An 18,125-nucleotide genomic window follows, 5' to 3' on the forward strand; every position below is an offset into this window, starting at 1 on the left:
ATCCCTTTCTCCCTGTGGCCCTCAATTCCTCGATCTACTCAGAGACGTGCCCTCACGGTTGACCCAAACCATTCAGGTTACATTCCAGCTTCATCTCTTGCCTGTTGTGTGACCACATGCGGGTTAATTTGGTTTCCCTGAGCCTGTTCCCTCATCTGTAAAATGGGGTTGCGCTGAGGGTGAAATTAAGGTAGCCCGACGGAGCACTGGCGCCCAGCGCGCTCCCCCCGGAGTGGCTGCCCTTCGGCTCGGCGCACTCGCTGTGGGCCGGCCCGGAACCACTGACAGGTGTGAATCAGGGCGTGGCTCACGGCCCGGGGGCGTGGCGAGGGTGGCCCTTAAAGGCAGGGTCGGCGCGGGGGCTGCGTTCCGCGGTGCCCGGACGGCGGAGAGGTCGGTCGGCCGTGGGCTCCGCGCGCCGAGGACCCGAGCGGCGTTACTGGGCCCACGCGGCCCAGCTGCCCGCACGCGGCCGCCGAGCCGGAGCTGGGGACCCGGCCCCCGGCCCTGGGGGCGGGGCCTGCAGCCGGCCGGCCCCCCGCGCCCCGCGGCCCCCCCCACCCCCCGCCTCGCCACCGCCGCCGCCGCCGAGGCCCGGAAGGGGCCAGTCGCTTCCGTCTCCGCCGGGGATGCACGGAGGGCGGAGCTGCGGCCCGAGGACGCGACGCGAGCCCAGTTCCGGCGAGGAGGCCGCGCCAGTGACAGCGATGGCGGCGGAGTCGGCGCTCCAAGTTGTGGAGAAGCTGCAGGCGCGCCTGGCCGCGAACCCGGACCCGAAGAAGGTGAGCGAGCGGGCCGCGCGGAGCGGGGCGGGCGCTGGGCGCGGCGCGGCCCGGTAACGGTCGCGGGCCCGGGCGCGGCCCCTTCCCGATCGGCCGGGGCCGCGGGGGCTCGGACCCGGGGCCAGGCCCCGCCGGGGGCTGCGGCCTGGGTCGGGAAGTTCGCGGCCATTGGCCGCTGCCCACGCGGAGGGCGGGGGGCGCACGGAGGGCGCGGGGCCTCGGCCGGCCCGGGCTCCCTCCCCACCCCACCCCCGCTCCCCCCTCCCCACCCCCCCCACCCCCAGCTCCCGGCGTCCCCGCCTCCCGGGCCCGGGACGGGGGCGCCCGCGGGCTCCGGGCGGCAGGGGCGCGCTCCTGGCGGACGCGGCGAGCCGGCCGGGGCCCCCGGAGCCGCTCCGGAGGCGGCCCGGGCCAGCTTTCCCCGCGGGGCGAGCTCGCTGGAGCTGACCCTCTCGCTGCGAAATGTGTGCGATGGCTCGGTGTCTTCGGACGTTTGTCCGGAGGGAGAAGGAGCCGGTTCTGCCTGGGCTCCCGTGGCGTCTGGGCTCGGTGTGGGGTCCTGCGTCTCTCACAGACGTTCGTACGGCTCTCCGGCTTGATGCGAGAACGCGGACCTTTTCGCTTTCTCAGTAAATCCTTTCAGAACAAAACAAAATAAACCTCGCGTCCCCTAGCTGCAGGTACGCCTAAGAACTTGGTTGCAATTGGAACAAACCAAAAAAAAAAAAAAAAAAAAAAAGGTTAGGAGTTAGCAGCTCGTTTCCTTCTGGCCTTGATGGAAAGGTAAGAGCCACCTTTCCTCGTTGCTGTGCACGATGGGCAACCATTTTTAATTGCACTCAGCGAGTTTTCAGGGGTTTGTTTTGTTTTTTAGACAGTTTTCTTAAGTTAAATGCATTCCTCCCACTCTCTCGATTTTATCCCTCTTCTCAGAGTCTGGGACAGTGTCTGGATGTTAGAATTTTTTGAAAACTGAACTACACTGATGAAAACACTTAGGTGTCAGACGTTCCCCCTGAGCACTCTGGCTGGAGTGTGCAGGTCCTGAGTTGGATCTCTGAGCCCCAGAGTGCCTTTTGAAGACCGAGTAATGGAGGAAAGGAGTGGAGATGAAGTGGCCGTAACGTGCGGGTTCTAATCCATTTCCCAAGCCATGGACACTGGGGACTTCTTTGCTGAGTCTGTTTGCTCACCTGCTTCCTAGGACTCCACTCAGGGGGGGAAGGCCAGTCTTATAGGAAGTGCTCGGTAGATCTTAGTCACCACTCTACAGATTGTTTTTGAAGGACTCCTTTCTCTTCGCCTTCTTTCGAGCCTGGCGCCTGGCCGAGGTGGCTTTTTTTCAACACTTCTGAAAGCTGTATGCTGTAGCTCACCATCAGGCCACTCTTTAACTTCTTATGCATACCTGGCTCAAAGAGGTATGGCTCAGGAAGCCATCTTAGTTTTGAATCTGTGAAAACGTAAATGCTTTCAGTTTATGGTATATATTCTGTTGCAGCTTCAGTTCCTAGTGGCCAGACGTATTTACAAGTTTCTTTTTACAATAACCCTTTGTGGACATCTAATAAGTGGTCGTTATTTCCGAGCACTAGCTGGTTTTCCTGAACACTGTAGGTTTGTGACTGATGTTTAAAACCTTAAAGCAGTATTATGTTCTACTCCCTCCCTGCCAGTTTGGTCTTTATTACTATAAGGTTTAAAAAAAAAAAAAAAAAAGTGCCAGGTAGTATCCATAGTCCTTTTCCACTGGAATTTAAATTTTGAAGTAGCTCTTCTAGTAGTCGGTGTGCATGAAATTTCAAATTAGGAAAAGGTTTGTTGGTGTCTCATCCTACTTGAATTATTAGTGATTATCGTGAGTGTTTGGGCTTTCACTTCCCAGATCGCAGATCATCCAGAGCTCCTGGTTTTGCATTATGAAGATGAGAAAATGTTGGGAGATCCTTTTGCAAAGGACACAATAGTTGGCATTCAGAAATGAGCTAACTGCAGAGGGGAAAACTGGCCTTCTCAGCCTTCTGTTAACCCAACAAGCTCCCACAGGTTGTTCTTGAAATTGCAAGATGATTATATAGCAGTATCGACTTTGCAGCTAACTCGCATTTTCAAACCATTATTAGCCAAAGGGTTGATTCCAGGCCTGTGTTCATGGATTTACTCCTATTAAACGTAGGTGCTTAACTGTAACTTTGTTTTCTGCTTTAAGTCTATCAGCGATGTGGGCTTACTTGAGGAAAAGGTATCAGGTCAGGGTCGCTTGGCTCCTACCATTTAATTGGAAACAAGTTTTCAGGGGTGGTAAAGTTACCTGTCCTGTGTTACATTTTGAATGTGAAAACTGCGGAGAACACAGATAGCAAGTGGAGAACAAAGGGTCAACATCAGGAACATCTTTTTGCTCTTTGGGTTGAAGGGGGTGTGCAAAGGACAGCTGAGATTCCTAAGCGTGTACTGTGCAAATGTTTGGCGTTTCTCAATGAGCTATTATCAGTTCTTGCAAACTCTGCAGTTGGTCCCTTGGTTTGATAACAGCAAGTTTCCACCTACCTGAGGATGCCCAAAGTGCTTTTACCTTGGTACTGCTTTGTTCTTTCTTGAACCTCATTGAAAATAGAAGGGCTCTGGAGCCCTTTTTCTCTAACGGTGCACGCAGTCGCTTTGAAAATCCCAGGGTTTTAGTTTTGTCTGCTTTCAAGTCACCCCTGCTAACCCAAAGCAAAGCAGAAAGGCAGCATTTACACTTCACAATTAGTGTTAGGCTTTGAGATGAACACTCCCTCAGTGACTTCTGGCCCCATCTGTATATGTTGGCTTTGTAGAGGTCCTGGGACTCCCTGTGGTGACCTCCTTTACTCTGTGAACTTTAAACTGTCTGACAAGGTAATACTGAGGACAAACTCTTCAGCTTTGTTTCCAGGCACATAAGCTCCTGTTCTATTTTCTTATTTTCTAAGGACAGTGTCATTGTGTTGGATGTTTCTCCTGTCTTTGTAGTTCATGCTTTTGTAGACACACTTGACTTACTAGCTCATTAGGCAAGGGACTAATCTTACTGGACTGCTTCAGTATCTAAAATGGGGAGAAAAGTATCCACTTCATAGAGTTGGTTAACCAAGATGAAATGCAGTAACACATGTAAGAACTTACTAGCATAGTAGTGGACACACAATAGATGGTCTATAAATATCTTCCAGGGAATGGCATTAGGGGAGACAACCCATTTTTAACCTCTACGATGACCCTGAATTTCCCTTTAAGAAATGGAATTAGCATTAATCTTTGCACCCATAGCTTGGGTGACCAGAAACGCACATAAACTTTATCCTGAGTTGGATGGATGATGGTGGTAATCAAATTTGAAGTGGAGAATAATTTTCATTCAGCTATGAAGGTGAAACTCCCTAGATACATCCCTTGGCTTCTCATTTATTCCCAGCCAAACAAGATTATCACTGGTGACCCAGTTGCTCTGCCTAGAGACTGAGTTGAGTAATTATTGAAGTAGAATGACCGGAAGAACATACTTTCTCCTACACCTAATAGCAATATGGCATACCAATTACAGACTGGTTTACACATGGAAAAGGGCAGATCTTACCTGATGCTGAAATGTGAAGGTAGTCACTATTTTTTGTACATTGCAGCACCCCTTGAAGGCTAAGTGTGTTTTATATCCATATACACGTGTCCTAGAAAGAGGTATAGCCAATCATAACTTAGGGTACAAATGGAGTAAGTAGGAATTAGCTGGGGACTCTCTGGTTGATGATCAAGGGGAGACATTGAAAGAGCTGTCAGTTGATGAATGAAATGATTAATGATAAGCATTAAAAAAAAAAACAAAACATTTATGGAGCTCTTATGGTGGAAAGGGGGCAGATCTTGTTATCTGATGCTGAAATGTAAGGGGCAGTCACTGTTACTATTCCAGGCACTGTGGCCCAGGACTGCACATGGTTTGTCTCTGAGAATCCTCACAGCTTGTAACGTTGTAAAGAGACAGGATCAGTTCCTTTTTTGCAGATGAAGTAACTGAGGTTCAAGAAGGTTAATGACTTGCACAAGATAGCCCAGCAGGGCGATGACAGGGCCAAACTGAAGCGTGTCCCCAACTCCGGAACTCTGTCTCAACAGCTCTGCTATCCTGATTTTGACCTAGTTTTAGGACTACAGAAAGGAAATGTGGCCAAACCCAGATCAGTTTTCTAATCTACCCAGACATTTTGTGTTCACCATTTGCACCAGCAAAGCTCTGATTCTGGCAACTTGAGGCAGGTCTTGAAATTCCCACTTGTATCAAAAAAACAATTCTGTTAAACTGTGACTCTTCCTGGAAACATGATACCCTTTTCCTGGAGAAACCTCTTCTCCTCCTTACTTTCCTTTGAGCTGGGTTCATGGGTAATTTCCCTAAATTGGTACCTTTCTCAGAAATTCTCTCTCAAAACTGGGGCAGTGATAGTTGTTGATTTTTGTTAGAGTTGGTAGGTCTGGTTCTCTTTAAGTCTCCTCTCACCTTGGTGTTGCACAGTAATTGAAAGCAGGCAATCTAAAGCCACAGACCTGCATGTATCTGGCCCTTGTTGCATCCTGGGGCAAGTAACTTCACTTTCCTGAGCCTGTTTTCACACTTGTAAAATAGAGATAATAACCATACTTATTACTGTACACTTAGAACTCAATAAGCACTTAACTGTCAGATATTATCTTCCAGTGAGTGATTCTGATTTTATAGAAATTAATGTTTATTTATTCTCTCTACAGCTCTTGAAATATTTGAAGAAACTCTCCACCTTGCCTATTACAGTAGACATTCTTGCGGTAAGAACTGTTAGATATTATATAACTATATTCCGTCCCCTTCCCACTGGGAGGGATTGTACAGTAAGGTTAAAAGCATGGGCTTTGAAAGTGAAAGAAGCCAGACACAAGGCCACATAATGTATGGTTCTATTTATGTGAAATGTCCAGAACAGGCAGATCCATAGGCCCAAAAGTAGGGAGGTGGAGGAAGTTGGGAGGAATGGGGTTTCTCTGTAGGTTTACAGAAATGTTCTGGAATCAGTGGTGATGGTTGTGCAGTATTGTGAGTGTTCTGGAAACCAACAGACCATACACTTTAAAATGGTTAAAATGAGCTTTGCGCAGTGTGGCATTATCATGGCCAATGAGGTTTACCCAAGGTACGATTATTGCTAATTGAAAAAAATAATAATAAAGTGGTGAATTTTATCTTAGAATTTAAAAAAAAAATTAAAAGAACTTTGACTTTGGCATCAATTAGTCTTGGATTCAGATCCACGTTCTAGGACTTCTGGCTAATAACTGGACAGATTCCTGCCTCACAGAGTTGTTTTAAGGACTCATTGAGACATTGTATGCGAAGCTCTTAGCTCAATGCCTGCCACCTGCCATAATCACTCTTGTTATTTATTGTTAAAGTTCTGGAAGTATTTTAATATATTGTTTTTTCTCTTTGGAGTCCTGTGCTTTGCTACTGTGTGTCATTAGAGGTTTGAGGCATAGACACAAAGTAATTTTGTGTTGAGACTTGCAACATATGTTTAAGGAAGGAGTTTCTCAAAGCAAGAGGCCTTATTTCTTCAGAAAGTTGTGAGCCTAGTTCCACGACACTCTAACAGTTCTTCTGTCAAATTTGTAGGAGACCGGGGTTGGGAAAACAGTAAATAGCTTACGAAAACATGAGCATGTCGGAAGCTTTGCCAGGGACCTAGTGGCCCAGTGGAAGAAGCTGGTTCCTGTGGAGCGGTAAGAACGTTGATTACTCTGTAGGTTTGCTCAACCTCATGCTTCAATATGGTACCTAGAATGTTTACAGACAGGATACGTTTTATTATTCCTTCTCTGCCTTCTTATTTAAAACATTTATTTGGCCTTGATTATAAAAATAATTCATGATCATTATAGGATTTTAGAAAATATTAAAAAATGGAAATAAGAATGAAAATTTTTTGTAATTCTACCATCCGAACATAAGCATTATTAGTATTTTGATATGTTTCTTTCTACTTTTTTATTTTTAGAGAGTGTGTGATGCACACAGGGGAGAGGGGCAGAGTGAGAGGGAGGGAGAGAATCTCAAGCAGGCTTCACTTCACACTCATTGAAGAGCCCAACACAGGGCTTGATCTCAGAACTGTGAGATCATGACCTGAGTTGAAATTAAGAGCCAGACATTCCTCTCCCCTCTTTTTAAAAAATGTTTGTATACAGTTGGGAACAAACTATATAAATAATGGCCTGCTCCCCTCCATTTTTTTTAAGATTTCATTTTTAAGTAATCTCTACTTATCTCTACCTGTCATGGGGCCTGAACTCACAAACCCTGAGATCAAGAGTGGCATCCTCCAACCAGCCAGGTGTTGCAATAGCACCTACCCCCATCTTTTTTTTTTTTTTTTAAAGGTTGGTTTATTTATTTTGCGTACTTCTGCACAGGTGAGCAGGGGAGGGGCAGAGAGAGAGAGTCCCAAGCAGGCTCTGTACTGTCAGCCCAGAGCCCGATGTGGGGCTCGATTCCATGAACCACAAGATCATGATCTGAGCCAAAATCAAGAGTCAGACCCTTAACCTGTGGAGCTACCCAGACGCCCCAGCCCCCTTTTTAACATAACAAGTTAAATTATCCCTGTTTTGAAAAACTTCAAAGCATTTTTCATGTCCCCAAGATATTTGATCTTTGTATCCTGTACTTAAACATATCGTTTTCCATCTGTTGAATATTTGAGTTTTCCCAGTCTCACAACAGTGGAGTATCATAGAGCAGAATCCATTCACCCTCCTCCCAAGACCTTGTGTCTAACTCTGCATCGGTTTCCATCTATTTTTGTGAGTTCAGGTTCTATGACTTTGTCCTCTGAACAAAGATTACACTGAGATGTATATCTGCTTTATCTGCTTTTTCTTTTATTCTAGAAACTCCGAGCCTGATGAACAGGACTTTGACAAGAGCAATTCCCGGAAGCGCCCCAGGGATGCTGTTCAGAAGGAGGAGATAGAGGGGGACTACCAGGAAAACTGGAAAGCCTCCAGTAGCCAATCCTATAGTCCTGACCACAGGCAGAAAAAACACAGGAAACTCTCGGAACCTGAGCGAACTCACAAAGTGTCTCACGTTCAAGAGAGGAGAGATGAGAGAAAGAGGTGCCATAGAGTTTCCCCGGTTTACTCTTCAGACCACGAATCTTCTGATTACGGCCATGTTCAGTCCCCTCCGTCATCTGCCAGTCCCCATCAAATGTCCACAGACCATTACAGATCCCCGGAGGAAGATCATGAGCCCTTTGTCCCACATCAGAAGCCTGGGAAAGGCCACAGTAATGCCTTTCAGGACAGACTGGGGGTCAGTCAGGACCGACACCTGGGGGATCCCCAGGGGAAAGGGGTTGTGAGTCAGAACAAGGAGCACAGATCTTCTTACAAGGAAAAACGTCCAGTGGATGCCAGGGGAGACGGGAAGGCGTCTTTAAGCAGAGAGAAATCACACAAGTCTGTCTCCAAAGAGGAAAACCGAAGGCCGCTCTCAGGGGATAGCACGAAGGAGAAACCACCCTCTAGTGTCAAGAAAGAGAAGGAGAAAGAGGGCAGCACCAAGAAGAAGTTTTTACCCCCCTTGGAAGTTGCTTCAGACAACCACCTTAAAAACAAGCCAAAGCACAGAGACCCAGAGAAAACCAAATCAGACAAAAATAAGCAGAGTCTAGACAGCTTAGATGTAGGAAAGGGGGCAGGAGACCCACTGCCCAAGGTGAAAGAGAGGGGTTCCAACAACCTAAAAACTTCAGAAGGGAAGGTAAAAAGTTCTCATTCAGATAGAAAGTCAGTGGGCTCCCTCCCTAAGGTTGAGGAGGCAGATATGGATGATGAATTTGAGCAGCCCACTATGTCTTTTGAGTCCTACCTCAGCTACGACCAGCCCCGGAAGAAAAAGAAAAAGATTGTGAAAGCCTCAGCCACGACTCTTGGAGAAAAAGGACTTAAAAAAACTGATTCGAAAAGCACTAATAAAAACTTGGACTCCGTTCAGAAATTACCTAAGGTAAATGAAAACAAGTCCGAGAGGCTTCAGCCAGTTGGAGCCGATTCAGCCAAGCTGAAAAAGGTAAGCCCTTCAGCCCCTTGGTGGCTTCCCAGTCAGAGCATCTGGCCCCGCACAGCTCCCAGGACTTGTCTTGCCGCTGTCATGCTTGGCTGGCTTTTTCGTGGCCTGCCGTTTCAGTTTGAAGTAATCGCCTCCAGGCCTTTGGAGGTGCTGCCAGGGTGTAGCTAGTACCCAAGACGAGTGTTTTCGGAGGTGTCCCGCTGTGCTGGGCCCATCCCGGTGTATCTCCTGCCCTCGGTGGTGTCAGACCTGACCGACGGCCCTCCTCCAGCCTGGGTCTGCTCGTGAAGTCGCCTGCCTGGTCACCGCGGCTGGCAGTCGGCCGAGGGCGGGGAGCTGTGCTTGCCCAGCGGGCTGTCCAGTTACTGGTGTTCTCACCGCAGGTCCCCGCTGATGCATTGCCCGTGTTGCCAGACCTCCCGTTACCCGTGATCCAGGCCAATTACCGGCCGCTTCCTACCCTGGAATTGATGTCCTCCTTCCCACCAAAGCGAAAAGGTAATTTTCTGCATTCTTTTCTGAATGGAACAAAGATTTTAAAAATTTGTTCACGATGTCATAAGATTTGGGTGAGCTTTCTAGTGTCCTGGGCTCTGGAGTTTGACGGCTTGGGTGTGAATCCCAGCTCTGGCTTCACGTTCTATGAACTTGGGTAATCATTTCCTCGGACTTCAGTCTCATGCTCCATAAGTGGACCTGATAATGGTGTCTGACTTACTAAGTGGATTAAAAATGATAATGCTGGTAAAGCTCTTAACTCTGGGTTTTTCCACAGGGTGAATGTTCAGTAAATCTTTGCTGCGGTTACTAGCTACCTTTCATATGTTGTACATGAGCTTTTTATCTTTAAAAAAAAAAAAAAAAGGTCTAGTTTTAATAGCAGAAGAATTAGAAGCCACATAAGGGTCCCTCAGCAAGAGACAAATCACATGAACCGTGGTCACGCACACAGTGGCCTCCTGTACAGCTGTAAAAAATGTGGGAAGGTCTGTGTCTGACATAGGATGATTTCTAAAATGTGGCAAATGAAAAAAGTTGATAGTGGAGGTTTTTTAATCGGTGAAAAAGGAATGAAATACATATTTACTTATTTTTGCATAGACTCGCTAGAAGAATACACACAAGAAACCGGTAGCCCTGGTGGCCTTTGGGAAAGGGCAGTGGGAGGCTGAGGAGGGGGGAGAGGAGGAGAGCTTTCCCTGCACAGCTTAGTGCCCTGTGTGACGCACGGTCCTGTTGTCCTTGCCCTGCAGCCCTGTCTTCACCCCAGGAAGAGGAAGAAGCTGGATTCACCGGACGGAGAATGAATTCCAAGATGCAGGTGTATTCTGGCTCCAAGTGTGCCTATCTCCCCAAAATGATGACCTTGCACCAGCAGTGCATCCGGGTTCTTAAAAACAACATCGATTGTAAGTCCCACGCTTTTCTCTTGCTCTTAACCCCGTTGTGGCCTTGGCGGGGCCGGCCAATATTCGACACTTCCACCTTTGATTCTCTGCAGCAATCTTTGAAGTGGGAGGCGTCCCGTATTCTGTCCTCGAACCCGTTTTGGAGAGGTGTACGCCTGATCAACTGTACCGCATAGAGGAATGCAATCACGTGAGTATCCTGTTTGGGTGCAGAGAGGGCCCTCGTCGGGCTCGCGTCTCCAGAAGTAGCTTTGTCTCTGAATCCGTAGTGGGTGAAGGGCGGTGGCACGCGTCGGTTCACTGTTGTGGGCCTGTTGGTTTGCCCGTGGGCCTGTAAACGTGCGTGTTTTTAGCACCTGCTCTGGCTTCAAAGTGAGCTTCAAAAGGACCGGGAAAATGTTACCCACCCTTCTCCTTAGCTCGCCTGGTCACAGGTCAAGGGAGAATTCTGGCAGCTCGGCCTCTGGGATCCAGGGCAGGGACAGAGCTTTGTTTTCGACACTCGGGTATCTGGTGAATATAGAAGAGCACAGGTTGGCTGGGTGTGTCCCAGAGGCATCCAGGTCTGTCCAAATATCTTTTCTGTAACGCCGGGACATAAAGGTCACTCGATCACATTAGCTGGCTGTCTCTAATTCTGAACCCTTGCGGGTGACAGTTGCAGGGAGTGCCGGGGAAGTGCCTGGATGTGACTTCAGGCCAGGTCTACCTGTCACTGGTTTCCTTAAAGGAAAAGCCTAATCTTTTTTTTCCTTTTTAAAGTTCATTTAGTTATTTTGAGAGAGAGAGCATGAGCATGAGCTTGAGCACGAGATGGGGAGGGGCAGAGGGGGAAAGAGAGTTCCAGGCTGGCTCCACACTGTCAGCGCAGAGCCCAACATGGGGCTCAAACCCACAAACCATGAGCTTCTGACCTGAGCCAAAATCAAGAGTCAGATGCTTAAGCGACTGAGCCACCCAGGAGCCCCAGAGAAAGACTGATCTTAAGCTAGTTCCTGTGTTGTCTTCTCTCCTAGTCCCACAACCCCCCAAAAGCAGCTAGTACAGTGCCTTGCACTTAACATTTTTAAGTTTATTTGAGGTGGGGGGGGGGGGTTGGGCAGAGAGAAGGGGGGAGAGAATCCTAGGCAGGCTCTGTGCTGTCAGCACAGACACTTAACCAACCTGGGTTAACCCAGATGCCCCCTTAACGTGTTTTTAATATAGTGATTTTTTTTTTCTAGAATTGTGGTATTTTAATATACTACTACTACAAGGACCAAGAAAAATCATTAGGAGGAAAGTGGTCAGCCTGAGGTGATGGAGGATGGAAAAGAAATCTGTCAGAGTGCTTACATATAAATGATGCCCTGGTTCTGATTTTAGGTATTAATTGAGGAAACAGATCAATTATGGAAAGTTCATTGTCACCGAGACTTTAAGGAAGAAAGGCCGGAAGAGTATGAGTCGTGGCGGGAGATGTACCTGCGGCTTCAGGATGCCCGGGAGCAGCGGCTACGAGTACTGACAAAGAATATCAGATCTGCACATGCCAATAAGCCCAAAGGTAAAGGGGGGCGAGGGGGTGGCAGTGGGGAGCTGAGCAGGATGAGGTGATCTGGCGAAACAGTGAGCCCTGTCCTCTGATCGACAGCAGGGCCTTGGTGGGCTGGGCTCATGTAGCCTCTGGCTCCTGTATCTGGCCTGCTTTTGCAGAAGGGGCGCAGGGATGGAGTGTGTCTTCGGTCAGTACACTTACTGCCTACAGGGGTTTTCAACGTTGATAATCTCCTAGCTTTGGGAGCACCTGGGAAGGTTTTGTCTCTTACCAGTGTACATTATTAAAAGAACAGTAGCGTCTCTGCTCAAAAAGGCAGGTATCGATCTCCCTATTTCTCTACAGGCCGGCAGGCAAAGATGGCCTTTGTCAACTCTGTGGCCAAGCCCCCTCGTGATGTTCGGCGGAGACAGGAGAAGTTTGGAACTGGAGGAGCAGCTGTGCCTGAGAAAATTAGGTGAGCTCTGCACCTCCAGGGTCTCCTTGCGCCCCCGGAAAAGAACCCCGGGAGCTTGTTACCCAACCCTCCGAGGCAGCCCAGGGGCAGGAAGCAGTTCACTTTTGGGGTGAGAGCATGGCAGTGCAGGTCAAGGGTTCTGGAGGCCGACCTTGACCAGCTCAGCACGTGCCCTCCCCAAGCCACCACTTCCGTGACTGCAGCGTAAGTGGACAATTATTCCTGCCTCTCAGGGGGTCAAGAGTCAATGGAGAACAGGACCTGGCTTCTGGGAGATACTCCCTCATGCTTTCCCCTTTCCCCATTTAAACCAACGGCGGCTGGGACGCCTCGCTGGGTCAGTCAGTGGGGCATGCAACTCTTGACCTTGGGGTTGTTTGAGCCCCATGTTGAGGGTAGAGATTACTTTTTTAAAAACTAAAAAAAATAAATAAATAAACCATGCTGCTGTGATGACTATATAATCTAAGTCACATTAGCATTTGAAAAATACGGATTCACACCTAAAGGGTGAAAATTGAGTTGAGATGATCATTCATTCTGAAGGGCTAAACTCTGTCGTCTCTGTGTCATCACCAGGATCTCGGGTGCTCGCGTCCACTGGTCAGAGCCACAAAACTGGGTTTTCCTCAGAGAGGCCAGCTTCAGGCTGTCGGTGCTGAGGGCAGATCCGTCACACTCAGGACTAACTAGCTTGCTCTGTGTTGCAGGATTAAGCCGGCCCCATACCCCACAGGAAACAGCCACACTCCCTCCGGCAGTGGCAGCAACAGCTTCAGCGCCAGCCCCGAGGAGCCCACCTATGATGGTCCGAGCACCAGCGGTGCCCACTTGGCTCCCGTGCTCAGCACTGTTTCCTATGATCCTAGGAAACCGACTGTGAAGAGTAAGTGACTTGGGGTTCACGCCCAGATATTTCAAAACGGTATTTGAGCTCTGTAGCATCTTTATCGTCGTATTACGCCGTGCGTGCCAGACGAGGCATACGTGCTCTGCGCATGGCTGGGCTCGATGTGGGTGCCTCCTTCCCCTGCTTTGGTTGCAGTGCACGAGTCCTCTTGCAAATAATGATTGCGGTGAATACTCATTTTGGCACGCCGCTTCGTTTACCTACGTGTAAACCTGTTTCTCCAGGGGTTTGTGACGGTTATTAATTGCTTGTAGTCCATCTTATTGAGGGTTTACGACCTATCATTCCAGCTTCTGAGTTTTGTGTTTTCATATCTAGTTGTGCGTATTTTATATTTTATTAAGTTTTACCATAGACTGTCCCCAGTATTCTAAGGGGGTGTCTGCCTGTTAAAACCAGGCTTCTGTAAGGGGCACCTGGGTGGCTCAGCTGGTTGAGCATCTGACTTCAGAAGCTCAGGTCACGATCTCATGGTTCGTGAGTTCAAGCCCCACATTGGGCTCGTCGCTGTCAGCTCGGAGCCCGCTTCAGATCCTCTGTCGCCCTCTCTCTCTACAACTGTCCTGCTCACGCTTTCTCTCTCTCAAAAATAAATTTAAAAAATAAGCGTTTAAAATGCACAGCCCACTTCAATCTTCTGTCTCCCTCTCTCTGTCCCTGTCCTATTCTCTTTCTTTGTCTCTCTCAAAAATAAACATTTAAAAAAGCATGCTTCTGGATTCACTTCAAGACCCACGGGCAGGTAGAAGTGTTGGCAGAAGCTTCTGTGCTCAGGTTAAGCATCCAAGAGGGCAGGCCAGCCATCCACAGGTGATGTCTGCACTGAGCACATCTTAGACCTGTTGCTGCACTGGACAGATGGGAGTGAGAGGGGCTGCTTTTTGCTGGTTTGGATACTGGCGGCGGGGGGTGGTGGAACAGAGTAAAATTATGGCCCAGGCTGGCCTTTAGGTATTAAATTCCAGTCCTTCCGCTTACTGCACAACCAGGGGCAGGTCGGCCAGTCTCTTGGGAGGTTGGGGACGTGGTTGGAATTAGAGCCGGGGATCGGCAAGGGCCCGGCAGGTGCTCAGGAAGTGGAGCTGTTGTGGTGCTAGAAATCAGAAATGGTTAACGCTGTACCCATTCCTCTGGTAGTGCAGAGCCAAGAGCAGCAAGGCTTGGCCTTGATTGTGAACCACTCACAGTGTGTGTCTAAACTGCCACAATCTGAAACCACCGCCTTATTTCTCTTCCCACAGAAATCGCCCCAATGATGGCCAAGACGATTAAAGCTTTCAAGAACAGGTTTTCCCGACGATAAACTGAGGACTCACCTTGGAGATGAAATCTGGGGGAGGAGTACAAGGACAATGGGGGTTAGGGAATGGAACTTCCAGAGGAGACCAGAATCCTCTGCTCCGAGGAACCTTTTGGTCTCCGAATCCTGCACGGTCTGCAGGTGTGGGCACCTGTGAACCTGTGTGCCGCAGCCACTGCCTCCCTGCCTGGAGAACACTTCAGAATTCTGGAGAAGATGTGAAGCCTCAGTCTTACTGAGGATTTTAAGGTCAATTATACTTTTGTTGTTAATTAGCTTCTTTGTAAACCATAAGACATAGTTTTAATTAATAAATATTGCCCCCAGATTGTATTTATATTACCCCCAGTATTTTTTTTTCTTTTTTTCCTTTCCTTTTTTTTTTTTTTTTTTTTTTTTTTTTAGGTCCTCTATCAAACACTTAGCCTTTTATTTTCAGGGTTCTTTATTACAGTTAGATAAAAACCTAGTGAAAGCCATTCCCCTGTCCCAGTTCAGCTCTCCTGAGTGGACCCTGGTCCAGAGGGAGGGCTGGGCATCCTCAGAGCCTGTGTGCTGCCTGCTGCACGGAGGGTGAGGAACGGGTCCTGGGCTGCCCGCCCTAGAGGGCCGCCTCGACGTGGAGTGTTCTCGCTGCGCCTCGGAGGCCCTTCTCAGTGTTGCTTGAGTTCCTATGCAGGTGCATCTCTTTCTTCCTCATTAAATAGTATTTATTAAAGGAGGTTATTTGTAAAGGTCTCGAGTCTTTTCCCCAGCCTTTTTGCCAGCTCCCACTTTTTTGAGGCTCACTAGAGGACACAAACTTGGGGGATCAATTTGCACAGAACCCCAACATTTTTACAATTTCTGAGTCAAAACTTTAGGGCTTTTTTCCCTCCCCTATCTTCCCTCCTGCCCGCTTGCATGGGGGAGACACGAACACACGGCAGGGCTTTTTGTGCCCCCCCTCGCCCCCGCCCGCCACAACTTCAGAGGTTGAAAAGCCAGCACTTTAATCTCGTGTTCCCTGTGAACTGCTAACAGAAGTGAGTGGTTTTAAAGGTTGTAACGCTGGGTTGGAAATGGGTTTTGTTTTTGCCTTTCTTTTAAAAGGTAAGATCATGTGATTGGGAGAGCACAGGAATTTGCTGTTTTGCAGAGAACTCTGCAGCTGAAGCACTCTCTGCTTCTAGGGTGTTTAAGCCAGAATTTGGAGGGAACGGCCCACTTAGGCAAAGTGTCTGAGCTGTTAGTGTCAGGATGGGGGAGAACGCGGGGGACACCCATCAGGTCTGAGAAGGGAGGATCTCACTTGCAAGCTGACAGAGGAATGATATCACTTAGGAGGCCAGTGTCAGCGCTCTTCCTGGCTGCTGGAGAGCGCTGGTCTAGTAGGAACCCGCTTGGTTGTGACCCAGGAGAAGCAGATGCTGTAAGTTTGAGGTGCCTGCCCTCCAGACACCCAAGGGGTAGACTGAGGGCGTGGTTAGTAGGACAGCGTCGGGAGCTTGGCAGGCTCCCTCTTGACAAGCCCCCTCAGAGCCCAGAATATGGGGTCCACTGCTTTTAACCATCCCGGAGACCTCAGGCTAACCTTGAAGATTCCGGAGCCGGCAGAGAATCTGTGCAGCAGAAGCTGCATTGTTCAGTGTGCGTTGCTGTGCAGGGTGCCTGTTGCAACAGGACACAAGGGTTGCCCTGTTTTAATTTGCTGTGTTTTTGAATTGGGGGAAACATGATTTCTCTTGATCGCTTGTATGGCATTCCACCCCCAGCCTGGGCCTGCTCCCCAAATCTGGCATTAGGAAGCCTCTTACCGAATGCCAAGTGAACATCTGGGTCAGGTGCCAGACATCTGTTGGCCTGGAGTAGCTTCCCATAGGTGTCCACCAGCTTGAATTTGTCTCTTAGCCGCGTGTTCAAGTCTTTGTCATTGAAACCGGTATTTCACACTGCAGATTCGGTTGTGTGTGATTTAATTTCCTCTGTTAGGAGTCTTTAGGCAGGGAGGAAGGAAAGGACATCTGTTTGTTCACGCCGACGTCACTACCCATTTTTAGCACATAAAGACTTCTGATCGGCCCTGTTTGCGTAGAGCCAGATCTTTCCCTCCTCCTCCTCCAAGAGTGTCTGCATCAGGGATGTGACTTGGTGAGAAGCGTAAGGAGGGAAGAGAAAAAGCCGAATTTCTGAACAACCTTCTCACCTGGGTTATTGAAATGGCTGCAGAGCAGACACAAAACAGGATGATGTCGAACCTTTGGTCTCATTTGTGAAAACGTGTGCAATTTTGTTTCTCCTGTGCTACACTACATACAAATCAAATCACCAAATTACAAATGAGCCCTTTGTGATCCTTGGTGTAATGAGCAGTTTCTTCGGGCTTTCTCTTTCCGGGAAGTGGGAGGGAACAGAGCAAGGTATCTGCCTGCTCTTCCTTTGTATTTTGGTCCCAAAATGTAAATACAATTTTCTATGTTACTTTTTTGTGGTAACTACCAAGATGAATATTTTAATTAGATAAGTTATATGAAAAGGAAGGACAATTCCATGTCTAAATAAAAAACAAAACAAAACTCCACGCGCTGTGGTCTTTTTTCCTTTCTCCCTTACCGTGTCCCAGAATGGCAGCTGGTCACCAGAGTGTGTGGTTCCCAGGCTGTGAGGCAGAGAGCTTAATCCCTGGCCTGGGCTTCGTCAAGGATGTTGGGTTTTAGGTCTGTAGCAAAGCAGGACTGGGGGATGGGAATTGAGGGTAAAGAACCCCTGAGCAGAGGGAGGAAACTCAGATGAAAACAAGCACCTTGCAGGTACCAGACACTGTCCCTTGTCATCCTGAGACTGAGAGATTAACCCCTTATTACAGCCAGAAACTGAGGCTCAAGGATGAAATAACGCAGCCAACCTGCAGCAAAGGAAAGGATTTGAAACCCAGATTCTCTGACTGTAAAGTGTGTGCCACCCTACCTGTCAGTCGGTCACTGCGGGGTGGGAAGGACCGGGTTTGTCTCCTCCATCTTCCACTGATTTCCTAACAGGAGCATGATGACAACTTGTGCAGAAGGGTCGTGTCAGCAAAGACCTGATAAGCACCCGCGCCTTTGCCCTGGCTGAGCTGCAGGAGCCTCAGCGTCTGGACATCACTACCCATCACTACCCAGCATCAGGAGCCAGGGCTCGGGTGCTTGCAGCTTGTTGCCCCTGCAGACACGGGGCTGGATCTTGCATCAAACCTACAATCCCCCAGCGGCACACTGTTGTTACCCTTCTCTCCTGAAGAGGGCGTTGTTGGCGTGTGGGCTTACCTCTTCCCAGCCTTTACTGGATCGAATTCTCACTGTAAGAAGTTCTCTGTACATTAAACAATGGAACATGGGATCTGATGGATGACGACCCGGAGTTTGTAAGTTAGCCCTGTGTCCCTTACTTATTAATTCAGCATTTGCGGAGCCAGCACCCGGATTGGACCCTGGGATACACAGTGGCACACAAGTCTGGCACGCGCGGTCTGGTAAGAGTCACCGGGCCCACTGGGGATGCACCTGCCACGGGGGGCAGGCCCTGCTCTGACTCCTATACACTCGCTCGGTTACCACAATGATCTTTCATGGTAGGTGGTCAGGGCC

At 48.8% G+C, this 18,125-nt stretch overlaps 1 protein-coding gene and 1 pseudogene across 1 annotated transcript; both read left to right on the forward strand.

Moving 5' to 3' along the window:
* The first annotated feature begins 381 nt into the window (after positions 1-381).
* ELOA (elongin A) lies at positions 382-17,080 on the forward strand. Its single transcript, XM_027060105.2, has 11 exons — positions 382-782; positions 5,550-5,606; positions 6,448-6,554; positions 7,722-8,907; positions 9,291-9,405; positions 10,161-10,316; positions 10,409-10,506; positions 11,682-11,862; positions 12,199-12,310; positions 13,021-13,196; positions 14,462-17,080. Exons 1-11 carry the CDS (start codon positions 630-632, stop codon positions 14,521-14,523), a joined length of 2,403 nt encoding a protein of 800 aa, XP_026915906.1. The 5' UTR covers positions 382-629; the 3' UTR covers positions 14,524-17,080.
* Positions 5,922-6,036, forward strand: LOC113599721 (uncharacterized; annotated as a pseudogene).
* Positions 17,081-18,125: the final 1,045 nt, after the last annotated feature.

Source organism: Acinonyx jubatus, chromosome C1 (assembly GCF_027475565.1).
Source record: "Acinonyx jubatus isolate Ajub_Pintada_27869175 chromosome C1, VMU_Ajub_asm_v1.0, whole genome shotgun sequence".
In the NCBI taxonomy this organism is placed as follows: Eukaryota; Metazoa; Chordata; class Mammalia; order Carnivora; family Felidae; genus Acinonyx; species Acinonyx jubatus.

Coding starts and splice junctions, on each gene's coding strand:
- ELOA (XM_027060105.2), top strand. CDS start 630: ATGCACGGAGGGCGGAGCTGCGGCCCGAGGACGCGACGCGAGCCCAGT. Junction 783..5,549: donor CGAACCCGGACCCGAAGAAG/GTGAGCGAGCGG, acceptor TTCTCTCTACAG/CTCTTGAAATATTTGAAGAA. Junction 13,197..14,461: donor TAGGAAACCGACTGTGAAGA/GTAAGTGACTTG, acceptor CTCTTCCCACAG/AAATCGCCCCAATGATGGCC.